This window comes from Caretta caretta, chromosome 18 (assembly GCF_965140235.1).
Source record: "Caretta caretta isolate rCarCar2 chromosome 18, rCarCar1.hap1, whole genome shotgun sequence".
Lineage (NCBI taxonomy): Eukaryota > Metazoa > Chordata > Testudines > Cheloniidae > Caretta > Caretta caretta.
In genome coordinates, this window is record NC_134223.1 from 22,276,697 (window position 1) to 22,290,939 (window position 14,243).

The following is a 14,243-nucleotide window of genomic DNA, read 5'->3' on the forward strand; positions in this document are numbered from 1 at the left end:
AGCGGGTCCCTAGGCCCTGAATTACACAGCCCGGCTGGCAAAGCCTGCAGTCCAAACCCACCATGCGCCCCTGTGCCTGGCAGTGGCAAGGCTGTTTGCCTGCAGACCCTGTCACCAGCATGAGGGGCTGTGGGGCCAGCCCCTTCTGCAGGGTGTGTTAGCATGGAACAGTCAAACAGCTTGCCCCTCTGAGGGCCCCCCCCATTCCACTGCATAGCATCCCCCTCCCTTTCCTGCCAATATCAATCGATCCATCCTTCCTCCCTCCCTTTTGCTATCAAGCTCCCCAGCCTCAAACCTCCTCCTTTTGTAGAGCTGGGGAGGTGGCCCTAAGGACCCACAGCTGGCCCAGCCCTGGGCCCAATATCCCTGCACTCAGAGGCAGCAGCTGGGCTTCTTCCTCCAGCCAGGGGGAGAGGGTTAACCCTTCCCTAGCCAGCCACCAGTCAAAGCCCAGGGTAGCTGAACAGACAAGCCAGGCTGTTCAAGAGCCCCAGGAGTGGCTCAGCCGTGCTGCTGTAAAGCACCAGACCCAAGGCCCCCTCCTTGTCTTCGCTCGCAAACAGTGTGTTTGCATACGGTGAACGTCCTCATGTAGACAAGAGGAGGTGTCCCTTAAATCTGTGTGAGCTGGTCGCGGTGACCCCCCGGATCCTGCCGCATCCCCCATCCAGCTGCCCTAGGGCAGGCAAGGCCCCCTGACCCCCCGCCCCTGCAAGACTCTGCAAGGCTCCCCTGACCCCCCGCCCCTGCCCGGCCCCTGCATTGTCCCTGTGCCCAGCACTCATGCTGCTCTTCTCAGAGGGCAGGGCTGGGCTCGTCAGCATTGGTGGGGGTTGGGCTTGGTGCCCGCAAATGGGGGGGAGCTTTAGGCACAGACAGGACACAGGTGCCTGCACCCTCTGCATTCGGGGCCTGCCTGCTGGGCAGTGGGGCCTGCAAGAGTTTTGCTTTGTGCCATCGGGTCACAGAGCTGGGGGGCAGCTAGGTCACAGCCAGGGTGGGGGAGGAGACGCTACCAGGGCCTGCTGCCCCCGTCCCCGTCTTTGGGGGTGTCAGGTGTACAGTGAACAGTATTGATCGTGTGAGTGACTGTGGAGGGGGCAGGCAGAGGGGGGCCCCTACAGGCCAGGCAGAGAGGGGCCCCCAGAGGGGCAGGCAGAGGAGGCTCCCCTGGAGGGCAGGCAGAAGGGGGCCCCTAGGGTGTCAGAGTGAGGCCCCTCCAGAGGGGCAGGTTCTTTCAGAGGGAACCCCAGAGGGGCAGGCAGTCCCTGCCCCAAAGAGCCACCAGACGCAATAGACCAGACAGACACAGGGTGGAACGCACCAGCAGGGACCTACATGATGGCAGCAAACGGCATGTCAGTGTCAGGATTTATTGGTTTGTTTCTTTTGGGAAGGTGGGGGGGTTACGTAGGAGGGGATCAGCTACATGGAAAGAACAGGGAAGGGAGGGGCGGGGTTGAGGGAGACGAGGGAGGGGAGGGGAGAGTAAGGGTGCAGGTGTGGAGTGATGCTGAGGTGAAGAGACCAGGGGGAGCGGGGGCAGAGAAAGTCCAGTCAAACTGTCGGAAGGTCTCGGAATACCCAGTGGCCCCTGCTCTGGCTGGTTCTGGTCCTACCCGCTGGGGCTCTGGCTGGCAGCTCTCCACAGTTCTCCCCCAGGGCTACATAGTGGGGAGAAGGGCGGCAGCTCCTAGGTGCTAGTCCCCCCAGAGTGGGGTGGGGTGGGGGAAAAATCTCCCTTGCACAGTTCTGGGTCATACAGAGTCCTGGGAGAAGGTGGGCCCCCCAATATAGTTAGCCTGTGGAACTCACTGCCACAAGATATCATGGAGACCTACCACGGGCAGGACTAGCCAGGAGCTAGCCAGAGCCATGATAATGAGACCACCCAGAGCCACAACAGGCAGGGTTAACAATGTCCCATGATAGGAAGAAACACCCCCCATGGCAGGTTATCCAAGCATTGTCCGTTAGGGGGTTTCTTGCCCCATCCTCTGGCAGCTGGTGCTGGCCCCTGGGGGAGACAGGAGACTGGGGCCTGTGGGCTCCTGGTCTGATCTTACCTGGCAGGTCCCTTGTTGCTCAGATCCAGGTTGCCTGCAGACCCACTGGGCGCACCTGCCACCATCCATCAGCCCACAGAGTGCCCTGGGGGTGCTGTCTGGTGACCCCATGTGGCACTTTGCTGCCTTGGGGGCTCCTGTGCTCATCCAGTGGGCTGCAGGAGTTGAGTGTCACCCACCCCAAGGGGGATTAGCCCAGCGCTGCTCCTTGGCACCTGCACAGAGCCTGTGCTTGCTGGCCTCGGGAGAGCTTTGCCTAGTGACCATCTCTGGCATGTGTTAATTGCAATGCTCCTGTAGGGCATTAGGGATGTTTTTCCCTCTGCTCGCTCGCTGGCCTCAGGGTCAGACCCACAGAGCCTGCCCCACGTCCGTCGCATGACGAATCTCAGCCCGTCTGGCTGTGTCTTTAAGAGGCAGTGATCAATTGGAGCTGGCAGCCCAAGAGCAGCAAGCCACTGGTGTCCCAGATACCTGAGCCTGCAGCTGTCAAGATTGTCTGAAGCCAGTTACTCTGTAGGTGTGCCCTGCACGGTGCTATATAACCCCGCCGCAGAGCTGCTGCACTGGGGATTTCTGCTGCCCGCCACCCTCCTGACGGGACAGAGTCATGACTGTCACATGGGCGACACTTACGGAGATCTCCTCGTCCTCCAAAAGGCTGGCTCCCCTCACGCCTCTCCTGAAGAAACTGCTCAGGATTAATGGTAACTTTTGGCAGACCCTGCACCACACCCGGGAAACAGTAGCTAAAATAACAGCGTGTGCAGGCGATTGCCTGTAACGGTGAATCTCCTCCAGCAATACCGGCACGTTATTAAACCAAACAGAGCTTTAAAGAAAGGTATCCTTGCAGATCAGATATGCTTTGATTGAACAGTACAGAAGAATAAAGGGGACTTCTAAGAATAGAGACACACATGCAAAATCCAGCCAGAGACAACTGACAATGGCAGAGCAAACTGCCACTTAACTTAAACCTCCGAATGTGTCTGCTCGCCAGTACCCCCCACCTGTGCTCCGGTGCGGTGAGCCCTGTCAGCAAGGACTCTGAATCGCGCTTTCCTCTCGAACCCACTCTGCAGCTTTCAAGGCTCTCTTCCATTCGTGGGAACCTGCTATGACTGGCTCAGACCCCCAGGCTGGCAGACAGGGGAAATATTTCTTAACTTTTATTTTAAAATAACTTGAAAACGTTAGCGTAAGTGTCAGCTTATGAATTTACGCAGCCTTGCGTTGGTTCTCTGTGGCAGCTAGCAATGTTCCCCCTTGGCCTCACTCTCACTTGTGATTCTAGTTTTCCTTTTTTAACCTTAACTCCATGGGCTTGTCTGTCCTCTTCACTGGGGTCTGCGTGGTATTGCTCCTTTCTGCTCGTACCCACTTGTTCTCCCTGCTGGCTGCTTCTCTTCTCTGTCTTGTGGGAGCCAAATGCCTCCTCTTCTAACTGCACTTCTCTGCTTCTCTCTCTACCTCCTAGAAGGAAAAGCTTTGGGGCACAGGAAGAGACCGAGTAAGTCCTGCAGCTGTTTTACCATCCCTGTGGGAAGTCAGCAGAGTGCCCAGAGCGTGGGGGGGGACGAGGGAAGGGAAGTGCCCTGGCTCCTTTCTACTAGTCCCTTAATGGTCAGTGTCCGGTTTATTCTCCCCTCCTCCACAGGGAAGGCTGATGCTATTTGCCATTAGGATGGGGGCTATTTAATGACTTGAGGCCCGCTGGTGATTGCTGGGGCACACACAAATCTGATCAGCTGGGTGGGGCACGAATGGCGCTGCAGAGCCCTGCTGGTATCCTCGGGGCAAGGAGCTGCTGTGTCAGCATGGCCCAGGGCACCTGTCCGCTTGATCTGCTCTTGGCAACAAACAGCTGCTCCTCCGAGACCCTCAGGCTGCCAGAAAGGACCGGGATTTAGGCACTCAAACTCTGAATGCCTCCCATTACTTCTGTAAGGCCAAGGACACATTCCAGCTTCCCTCTCGAGCTGCCCAGCCAGGACCCAGCAGGGAATATCTCTTCTCCCCACTTTCCTGGGTTACTGTACCAGCATATAGGAGAGGGGAACATGCACAGAGGATCCAAACTGCAATCCCCACCCCCCTTTAAGCAGCCACTTTACTGTAGCCCCAAGGTTTCCAGTACAATTCAGCGCATCAACACCCCCAGGGAGGGCTGACCCTGAAGACAGGTCTCAGAGAATGTGTGGGGCACCCCTGCAAACTACATGTGGCTGTCAGGGGAATAGTTGTTTTAGTAAATTTGCTACTATGTTTTAGCCACTTAAATACTGATAGCAAAGTAACACACCATCCCTCTGCTAGTTACCTCTTCAAGCTGCCCTGTCGGGAGTCGTTTCCGTCCATGCATCGTTAGTGCAGGTGGAGGGCTTGTTCATGTGGGAAAGCTGCTGCTTGCTGCCACGTCGCCCTGTCTGGATGGCTAGCTGGTGGTTATTGTTGCTGGGGGGGTAATTTTCCCTTTCTGGATGTGGACTAGCCAGACCAGTGATGCAGCCGTTTGCTCTCGGCAGCTGCTGCTCGGGGACTTGGGTGCAGTTTTTACTTTCCAACACTACTTTCCAGGTGGAGGGCACAGGAGCTGGAACGAAGCTCGTGGCAGTTACTCACTGTTGCTACCATGAGAAACTGCCCCCCTCCTGTTGGGTTAGAACAGCTGTTTGTCAGCAGCTCACGCCTCTGAGCTTTGCCCCATGTCACTGGGCTCAGTCTCTGAGCCTTTGGAGTCCTTGTGTTTAACTATTAACAAATAACCTTGTCTCGACAAATGGCAGTGACATAGCAATCGCCAGTATAAGTGCTTCATTTTCTGGCGCAAACTAGATATTCAGCATCAGCCCGCTGTCATTTCCACGGCCCGCTCACTGCACTTAGAGGGTAGTAAATCCCTTTGCCTCTGCGTCTCGCTTGGCCTAGTGCTCCCTGCTAGAACACTGAGCTACGCTGCCTTAGTGCTCTGTTGCCCTGGGCTCCCTAGAACAGGGACTTTCTGCCCACCTGGTCCAGCTGCCTCTGCACAAGCTTTAGGACTCCAAGGGGCTCTTTTGCTTCCTGTTCCATGGAGTGGTGAGACTCCACAGGGGAGCATGGGCTGTGGCTACAGGGGGGTATCGTGCCTGTGCAGCTCCATGCTAGTACTTGCAGACAGACCCCGTCAAGAGAAAGGCCATAGGGTTTAATAGGTCTGCTGGCAGTCGGATTCTAGAGAAAGTGACTAGGTTTCTCTTGAAATTGCTCTGAAACCCCGTAGCATTTAATAAGGAATGAGATCATTTCTCCAGGCTTGTTTTTAGCCACCCTATAGAATTCCATAGCAGAGTCTATATAATACTAATGGGGGATTAGAAACCCTATGGAACAGTGACCACTTTTGGTGCCATTCTAGAGGCTTTTCCTGTAACAGACGGGTAGTTGTACCTAGCTGGTGACCCAGCCCTTCCCTCTAACTCTGCATGTGCAATTCTCTCCCAACTCTACTGCCCGACAAATATCAGCCACGCTTCAAGCCCCTGTGTGTAAAGCGAGGCTCCCACATTCAGAGGGAGGCATCAAGTTTGGCCACCAATGACGCATTGGTTTGAGAAGGACCATTATGTGGGACTTGATCCTCCTCCCAGTATCGTGAAAGCTCCCAGTGGCTTCAGTGGAGCAGGATTGGGCACATACCCAGCCCCATGTGCACTGTGCATGTTAGCAGATCCGGTCCCAGTGCCGAGAAGCTTACAGGCTGGATGGAGGGGAGCTCTGATGAGATGCACTGAGCTGATACCTCCAGATTAATCTGCTCTTTAAAAGGAAAATGCTGGAGCCAATTTTCCAGGCTCTGTCTCATGAACAACTGTCACGGAGTCCCCGGGCGATGCTCTGGAACTGCTCCCTATGAAACCAATCAGGATTCTGGGGAAGTCTCCTCTCCGTGAGCAGCCTGTCTGCAGGGCACACAGCTCACACAGCTTCCACCTTCCTGGGTCTGACCTCAGAGCATTCAGCATCCTCTGCCCCTCCGTGCGCTTCCCACAGCCAGTCCGCCCAGGTGGGGTCCTGGGGAAGCCAGAGGGTCCTGCCCCCAAACTCCGCAGTCAGACGTGACTCTCAGCCAGCCAGTAAAACAGAAGGTTTATTAGATGACAGGAACATGGTCTAAAACAGAGCTTGTAGGTGCAGAGAACAGGACCCCTCAGCTGGGTCCATTTTGGGGGGCAGTGAGCCAGACAACCATGTCTGCACTTCACTCCATGTCCCCAGCCAGCCCCAAACTGAAACTCTCTCCAGCTCCTCCTCCTCTGGGCTTTGTCCCTTTCCCAGGCCAGGAGGTCATCTGATTCCTTTGTTCTCCAACCCTTTAGCTCTCACCTTGCAGGGGGGAAGGGCCCAGGCCATCAGTTGCCAGGAAACAGGGTGTCGGCCATTCTCTGTGTCCAGACCCCTGCACACACCTGCCCTCTAGGGCTCTGCAAGGATCACGCACCCTTATCCCACTACCTAGATACTTAAGAACTGCCTAGGGGAAACTGAGGCACCCCCACAATATTCAGAGGAAACATTAAGAACAGTCCCGCTTCATCACAACAACTACAAGCTGGGTCCAACTGAGGACCTGCTTACTGACCTGTCGGGTAGTCGTCCACGTGCCCGCTTCTCCCACGTTGCTGCAGGGGCCTTGGTTTGTGCCCAAAGAGCCAGCGAAGTGGGTGCAGAACGATGAGTAGCATCCCCTCTGCTGTGAAACTGGCCCTTCCAGAGCTGCTGACAGGAGCCACAGCTAGATCGGGGGGGAATTCACCTCAGAGGCCAAAGGACAGAGTGTTTCTCATTCTGGCCGTGAATGTCTTCCCCAGCCCCTTTGGATACAGCCCCACTCCAGGAATACAGCTGTGCGCTACACGTCATGGGCCGTTGAGGACAGTGTCCATTTTACTGTGAGCATGCCAGGTACCTGCTGCCAGGGAAAGGGCCCCGGGGGCAGCTCCTCTGCCAGGGTAACTGGCACTGCACCACAGACCCATGCTGGCACGAGGAGCTGGCTGCCGCGCCTGGGGAAACGGACTGCACCTACTGAGGCTGCTAGTCCCACAAGCCCCCTGGTACCACCATGGTCTCTGTTCGGGGGGACCAGGTGACTAACCCCCTGCCATGCAGCAGGAGACAGGCAGAGTCAGGGGCCCTAGCCCCTAGCACCGTACTACAGAGACACACGCTCGTGCCATGTTAGGCTTGATTGGCACTGGGAGCTGGCGTTAAAGTGGCCAGCCTTGCTACTATGAGCAGCTGTGCAGTGCGCGAGAGAAGGCCCTGTGCCTGGCACCGGCCTTTCCACTCCCACCACAGCCCCCCTCCAGCTCCCCTGGCGTGGCAGTTTCCCTCAAGGAGCTTTAGCAGGTGGGGCACAGGAGTCCAGATGAAAATAATTGTGTTTAATCACCAGCCGGGGGCTGGTCTCCCTCTTCCGTATTGGAGCTGTTTATTTCCTAGCCCACACCTTCACCCTGGGCTCAGCGGTGCAAGGCGTGTGTTAGGAGCCTTGCCCCGTTCACATCACTGGGAGTGGGCTCACACACACACAGAGCAGCTTGGCTCTGGGAGTTTAGTTGGCCCAGGAAAGGCGGGGACCCCAAAAAGCTGGAGCAGCAGCAAGCAGGAAATATCTGCCTAATGCCAGAGGCTGCTCTGTTGTGACAGCAGCCTGGAGCTCCAGGGCACCACATGGAGAGGGGCAGTCCTCGCTGTCCTCCGGCGAGGAAGCGGCTGGCCTGGAGGGAAGAGCCCTCACTTGGCTCCTACAAACCCAAAGCAGCTCCCAGGGGCAGGCCTACAGCTGCTAGGAGAGCTCGTGTGCGTGTTTATTGGCAGTGGGTGACCGGGCACTGGCTGGTTAATCTGTCCTGCTTTGCGGTGGGTGGGGGCTGATGGCTGCGTTCCAGGAGCTGCCGTCTGATCCCTTCCGGACGGTGTAGGCCCTAGCTGGCCGAGGTGGGCCCTGCTGGCTCTAACTCTGTGCTGACTGAAGTGATGTGCTGCCAGGCTGAGCAAGGATAGGGTGCTGACACATCCAGGGAAAGCAAACAACATGTTGAAAGCAGCTGGACATTTGTCAAGCAGGAGCCGGCTGGTGCAGCTGTGCTCTGGGGCAGGAGGGTTTCTGGGCTCTCCGATGCCTGGGGGCTGTGGGGTCAGCAAGAGCCTGGTTTATTAAACTCCCTTTGACTGGCTAACAAGCTCTGTGTGTGCTGCGCAGAGACCGGCTCATTGCCGCCTGTGCAGGATCTGGGGTTCGGACGCTGGCGGGAGCTGGTCCCTCCCCAGGTGACGCAGGGGTGTGGTGGGGTCGGCTGACCTAAACTCCATTCTCCGCCACCTTTACCCGGGGCTGCACTGCCATGCTCCCTTTCCAAAGGGACAGTCAGCAGTGCTGGAAACTCGGCGGTTGGCAGCACTGGCTGGGGCAGCAGGACCTGGCCCCCCCGACCCAGCACCCACCCCAGCAAGTGGCAAGGAGGAGGCCGCAGGGCCCATTCTGTGTGCACCCCAACAGGGGCCCCAGTTGTGCTAATTGACTCGGCCTGGTTGTGAGGGTCTCCCCACCACACCCCACAGTTTAACACTCCTCCAGGACCACACAGCTTGGGGGCACCCCAGGGCAGAGCAGACCTGCCAGGGGTGTTTGCAATGGGCCAGCAGGACCCCTTTGCAATCTGTCTGCACATCCCAGCTCTGGGGAAACGGAGCCGAGCTCTGACCTGGGCACTCGCTGTCCCATGTCCAGCCTGACTGGGCCAGGCAGGCACCTTGGCCCCTCACTGAGAGTTTGTACGAGTCTCCTTCCCCTGAGCTAGCCAGGCCCAGAAGTGGGAGGGGAGTAAATGGCAGGGGACATAGTTTGTTTTAAACAAACACAAGTATTTGCAATATTGAAACACATCAAAGGTCCCACTTCCACTGCCCGGGCTGAGAGAGAGCAGGACGGCAACACACACAAGTAGGGTCGGGTTTTCCAAAGTACTCGGCTTTAGCCCAACTCTGCTCCCCTTGAAATCAGTGGTAAAACTGCCATTGGCGACCAGGGAAAACCCCTCCCTGAGTGCGCCATCAGCCTCGGTAATTTGGATGCTGGTAGCAGCGTGGGGCCACGATCCAGGTCGCGTTGCAGTCCAGGCAGCAGGGTCAGACTGGCGGGTGAGGAAATCAGCGTGACCGTCCCTTTTACTGAAATTGCAAAGTAACGGCTGGCCCCAGGGCTGGGCGCTCAGTGTAGCCAGTGCTGTCGGTACATGAATGGGACTGGGGTGCCTGGTGCAGCTCTCATAGCCCACACGCTGAGCTGCATCGGGAAGAGCAGCAGCAACTGGGCTGGTTCGAGCCCTGGCTCCTTAGGAAACCCCTAAAAGCTCTAAGATGAATCCCCTGCAGACTGCACAGTGGGGCCTTTGTGCGTGTTCATACGGCCAGCATTAGCTGGACACGTGAATACCACCATGTCTTTTGCCATCAACAGCTTATTACTGTTTACAGTTTGGCAGCCGTTCAGTGCTTGGTCTTATTACCACTGAATCCAGGAGGATTTGGGGGGCGCAGCAGACGCTTAACGACGTTTCATTTTCCCAAGTGGGCCATTAAAGCCAAACAGCCTTTTGTCCACTTGCGCAGCCTCAGCCAAGAAGGAAACGCGCTTCAGCCCATTCATTCGCTCCGGCAGGAGGACAGCTGGGAAAGCACTCTGCCTCCTTGCCACATACCGGCTCATTAGGAGACTCCACTCACATGGCACAGGACCTATGGTGGGTAAAAGGGCTGGCGAGTTTTGTCGACCGGAGCATTGGGGCTGCATAATACGCACAGCCGTAGACAAAGCAAAACAGGGCAAGTCTTTGCAAAGAGCAGCAAGAATTCTTAGCTCGCACAGAATATTAGTGTTTCCAACTGCTGTAGAGCTGTTAGCTAATTAAGCTGTAGCTAATGGTTTGCCTGCAAGAGCAGTGGGACCAGGTACTGCTGATAGGTTAGATGATCAGAACGTCCTATAGAAACAGGGCTACTTGGCTGCAGGGCAAACTCATCTCCCGTGTATGCTGAAGGTTTGCTTTGTGGGGGCTGAAGGCACCCAGCAAGGGGAGAATAGTTCTGTAGATACTGCCAGCAACCAACCGGACAGGCATCTTCAGGCACCAGGTGGCCCTGCTCTCCTCTGGGCTAGCCTGGCCCTGGCAGGGCTGCGCTCAGACTGGATTTCACTGTTTAGTGAAGCTCAAGAGCACTAGAAAGTTGGGCTTACCTGGCTGACCTTGTTCTGACCCCGCAGCTGCCGGCTTTATCCCTTCTTAACCTTACCTGACTGTTGCTTCACACATGGAAGGCAAGTATGGGGTTGGTAGCGAGGGATTGGGCGCGGGGCACGGGCTTAGTGGCACGGCAGTGCTGCTGGCAAAAGAGAAGCCCATTGCTGAGTCAGCCTGCCAGCAGAGCTCAGCGCTCGTGGGGCCATTAGGAACCGGGCTGCCCCTGGCTGCCAGGCTGGGTCCATTTCCTGACTTCCCGTGTGAGTGTGCTCGGTTTTATTCTTAGCCAGTACGTCTTTAACTTTGGCTGCAGAGTTACTGCTGAGGCTTCATTTCAGAAGTGACCAGTCAAGACAGGGAAATCCTGCTGCCGCAAAGGCAACAGGGCTGTCGAACGATTTCCAGGGTGTGCAGCTCTCTGGCGGAGCCCTGCTTCGCGGGCTGGAGGGAGGGGGCTGCACGGTGGAGATGCTGGTGGAGATGCTGGTGTTTCCGCAGGCTCTGTAGGATCAGCTCGTGAGGCACAGAAAGAGCTCTGGGTCTTAAGGGCAGCACACAGCCAGCTCCTTCCTTTGATTGCCTCCTTCTCCACTCAGCCCATTGGCGACTCAGTGGAGTTTGCACTCTGGAGGAGGTGGTGCCGTCTGGTTTCCTGCTTTGTGTTTTCTGGTATCTGAAAGGCTTGCAGACTTCCCAGTGCTGAGTCCAAGTACTGCCCCACAGCAGAGACGGCTCCCTGTGGCTCCGAAACAACCCCGAGCAGTGAGGGCCCTTCCCTCCCAGTAATTGTCTGGGGCCACACTTGTTCTGGATCTAGGAAGCCAGGATTTCGCTAGGGCAAGAGGAGATTTCTCCCCTGTGGATATTCCTCTGCGGGAGGGGGGAATGCTCCGGGAGCCCCGAGAGCTGCATGATTTGTCTTGTTGTGGTGTTTGGGGGCCCAGTCATGAACCCGGACCCCACTGTGTTGCGCTTTAACTACATGTGAGCATCTTTTTAAACTTCATTTTCCTTGTCTGCTGAGTAATTAGGTTGTAGCACTTGGTGTAGAATCAGTTGCATTTCCGAGGGGCAGCGCGTTGGCAATAGGAGCAGCCAAGGAAAGGAATTCATGAGAGATTCCCCGTTCCAGCCTGGGGAGAGGGGAGGACACCCCAAAGGGAGGTGTTTGGAGGTCATGCCTGGGCGCTGGCCCCGCTGGGGCTCGGGGTCGTTTCAGAGCAACAGGGAGCCATCTCCGTTGTGGGGCAGTAACATTGTGAGGAGGCAGTTGGGGGAACTATCCCCCCACTTGGCCAGAAGAGCCCTAGGCCCCAGAGCAGGATGATGCTGGGGCAGCAGAGCACTGCCTGGCTTCACCATGCCCACACCCCATGCAAGTAAAACCCCTTCCTGAGGACCCAGCAGGGGTGTGATTCCTGAGCCCTCTGCCCTGCACAGCCCACTTGAGCTGAGGGTGAGCTGGCCCAAAGCACCCGAGGCGCTAGGCTTAGCCAGAGGCAGGTGTAGGGGAAGCAGCTGCAGGAGATGGCTGAGATTAGACGGTGATTCATCTCCAGGTTCAGAGTTCAGGGTGGGCAGGTTCCCCAGGTGATTTCAGATGGCTCAGAGGGTGTCTTCCCTCCCATCTGATTGTGGCCGGGGGCTGTAACCAGACTCAGCTGTTGCAAGGCTGGGCCCTGCCGTCCATCAGCAGGCAGAATGCAGCAGCTCTGGGACCTGTGCCAGCTGCCTCGCACTTTCAGGGTTGGTTTTGACCTCTAATGCCCCAGGTGCTTGGGAGCTGCCTGCGTGGGCAATGCCTCTTCCCCGTCTCGCTGCAGGGGAGCTCAGCCGCAGCAGCGGGCCTGGAGCGAAGCTGCCCACAGGGCCCCTGACTCTGCGATTACTCTCCCCCTGTTCAAAGTGGCCCGAAACTGCTGAGCTCCAAGGTGCAGTTTGGGGCCACATCCGCTGGCTCGGGGCTCTGGGGGGCCAGGCCTAGCAAAGCCCTGGGGTGAGTTTGCTGTGAGTCTCCTCACCACATCCCCTCTTCCTCCTGCCAGGTTCCAAGTCGTTCAATATGATGTCCCCAACCGGTGACAACTCCGAGCTGCTGGCAGAGATCAAGGCTGGGAAGAGCCTCAAGCCGACTCCGCAGAGCAAAGGCCTCACCACTGTCTTCTCAGGCAGCGGCCAGGCAGGGGCCAATGTAGGTGACTGGCTGGCCCCACTCCACTCGGGCCCCGCTCAGCTCCACGGGACGGGGAGCTGGGTTAGGAACTGGATTAACTTTTTAATTAAGGGCGGCAAATTTGATTGGCTGCAGTTGTCACAACCAGCTGGAATCCTCAGCAAAATTTAGCATGATCCGCTTTGTGCTGTAAGCAGGGAGCCGCTGGGGAGGGGGGGCTGGGGGCCCAGGAGGGAGGGCACTTTCCACAGGAGACAGCCGCTGCTCCCAGCCCTGGGGAGTCATGGGCAGAGATCTGCCCTGAATGGGCTGGGTACTCCCGTGCTAAAACCCAGGCAATGGCAGGCCTCCCCCCCCCCGCAGCCCCTGAGCCCCCTCCCCACAGAGCGCCCTGGCCAGGAGTCAATGTAACCTTCCCCCGGGAGCCAAGCACCCAGCAAAGAAGGGGGCTTACCCCAGCCAAGAGCAGCTGTTCAAACAGGGACACCAGCCCTCCTAGGGAGTGCTGGGGTGGGGAATCCCCAGAGCATCCCCGGAGCTGGCTTGGCCCCCAGACGCAGGGCTGCCTGAGGCCGGGGGCCGCTGTGAGGCTTCCGCATGGACGGGTTCAACAGGTCTGACAGGAAAGAGGCTCCTGTCCCTGGGCTGTTTGAGCCCTCCTGTAGAATTCAGTTCTGGGTCTCACGCTGCACCCCAAGGCCCCAGGATCTGCTGTGCCAGGCGCTGTACAAGCACCGAGCGAGAGGCAGGCGCTGCCCCATACAACAGATGCTGGGTGAGGGGAGGAGAATGGCAAAGCTCAGCACCACTCCGGAATGGCTCAGACACCTGGAGGAAGGGGCTTGGTCCCCACGGCTCCCCAGCACAGAATGTCCCTGTCACGGAGTCCCCGGGCGATGCTCGGGAACTGCTCCCTATGAAGCCAGGCAGGACTCTGGGAAAGTCTCCTTTCTGGGAGCAGCCTGTCTGCAGGGCACACAGCTCACACAGCTTCCACCTTCCTGGGTCTGACCTCGGAGCATTCAGCATCCTCTGCCCCTCCGTGCGCTTCCCACAGCGAGTCCGCTCAGGTGGGGCTCCTGAGGAAGCCAGAGGGTCCTGCACCCCCACTCCGCAGTCAGACGTGACTCTCGGCCAGCCAGTAAAACAGAAGGTTTATTAGACGACAGGAACATGGTCTAACACAGAGCTTGTAGGTGCAGAGAACAGGACCCCTCAGCTGGGTCCATTTTGGGGGGCAGTGAGCCAGACAACCACATCTGCCCTTCACTCCATGTCCCAGCCAGCCCCAAACTGACTCCCCCTCCAGCCCCTCCTCCTCTGGGCATTGTTCCTTTCCCCAGGCCAGGAGGTCACCTGATTCCTTTGTTCTCCAACCCTTTAGCTCTCACCTTGCAGGGGGGAAGGGCCCAGGCCATCAGTTGCCAGGAAACAGGGTGTCGGCCATTCTGTGTGTCCAGACCCCTGCACACACCTGCCCTCTAGGGCTCTGCAATGATCATACACCCTCACCCCACCACCTAGATACTTAAGAACTGCCTAGGGGAAACTGAGGCACCCCCACACTATTCAGAGGAAACGTTAAGAACAGTCCCACTTCATCACAGTCCCACACACCGGACTTACTTTGTAATGACAGAGGGGACAGGACTCAAGCAATTTTTTAACTTTCATAACTGACGCAGCAAATCTAGAGGTGCTGGGACTCTGAAG

General features: G+C 57.3%; 1 protein-coding gene across 1 annotated transcript in view; it reads left to right on the forward strand.

The window, feature by feature from the left end:
- ESPN (espin) overlaps window positions 1–14,243 on the forward strand; it is a 77,605-nt gene that overhangs the window by 51,977 nt on the left and 11,385 nt on the right. The window contains exon 10 of the mRNA XM_048825235.2: window positions 12,403–12,548. Within this exon, the coding sequence (XP_048681192.1) occupies window positions 12,403–12,548 (146 nt within the window). The remainder of the gene's footprint in view (window positions 1–12,402; window positions 12,549–14,243) is intronic.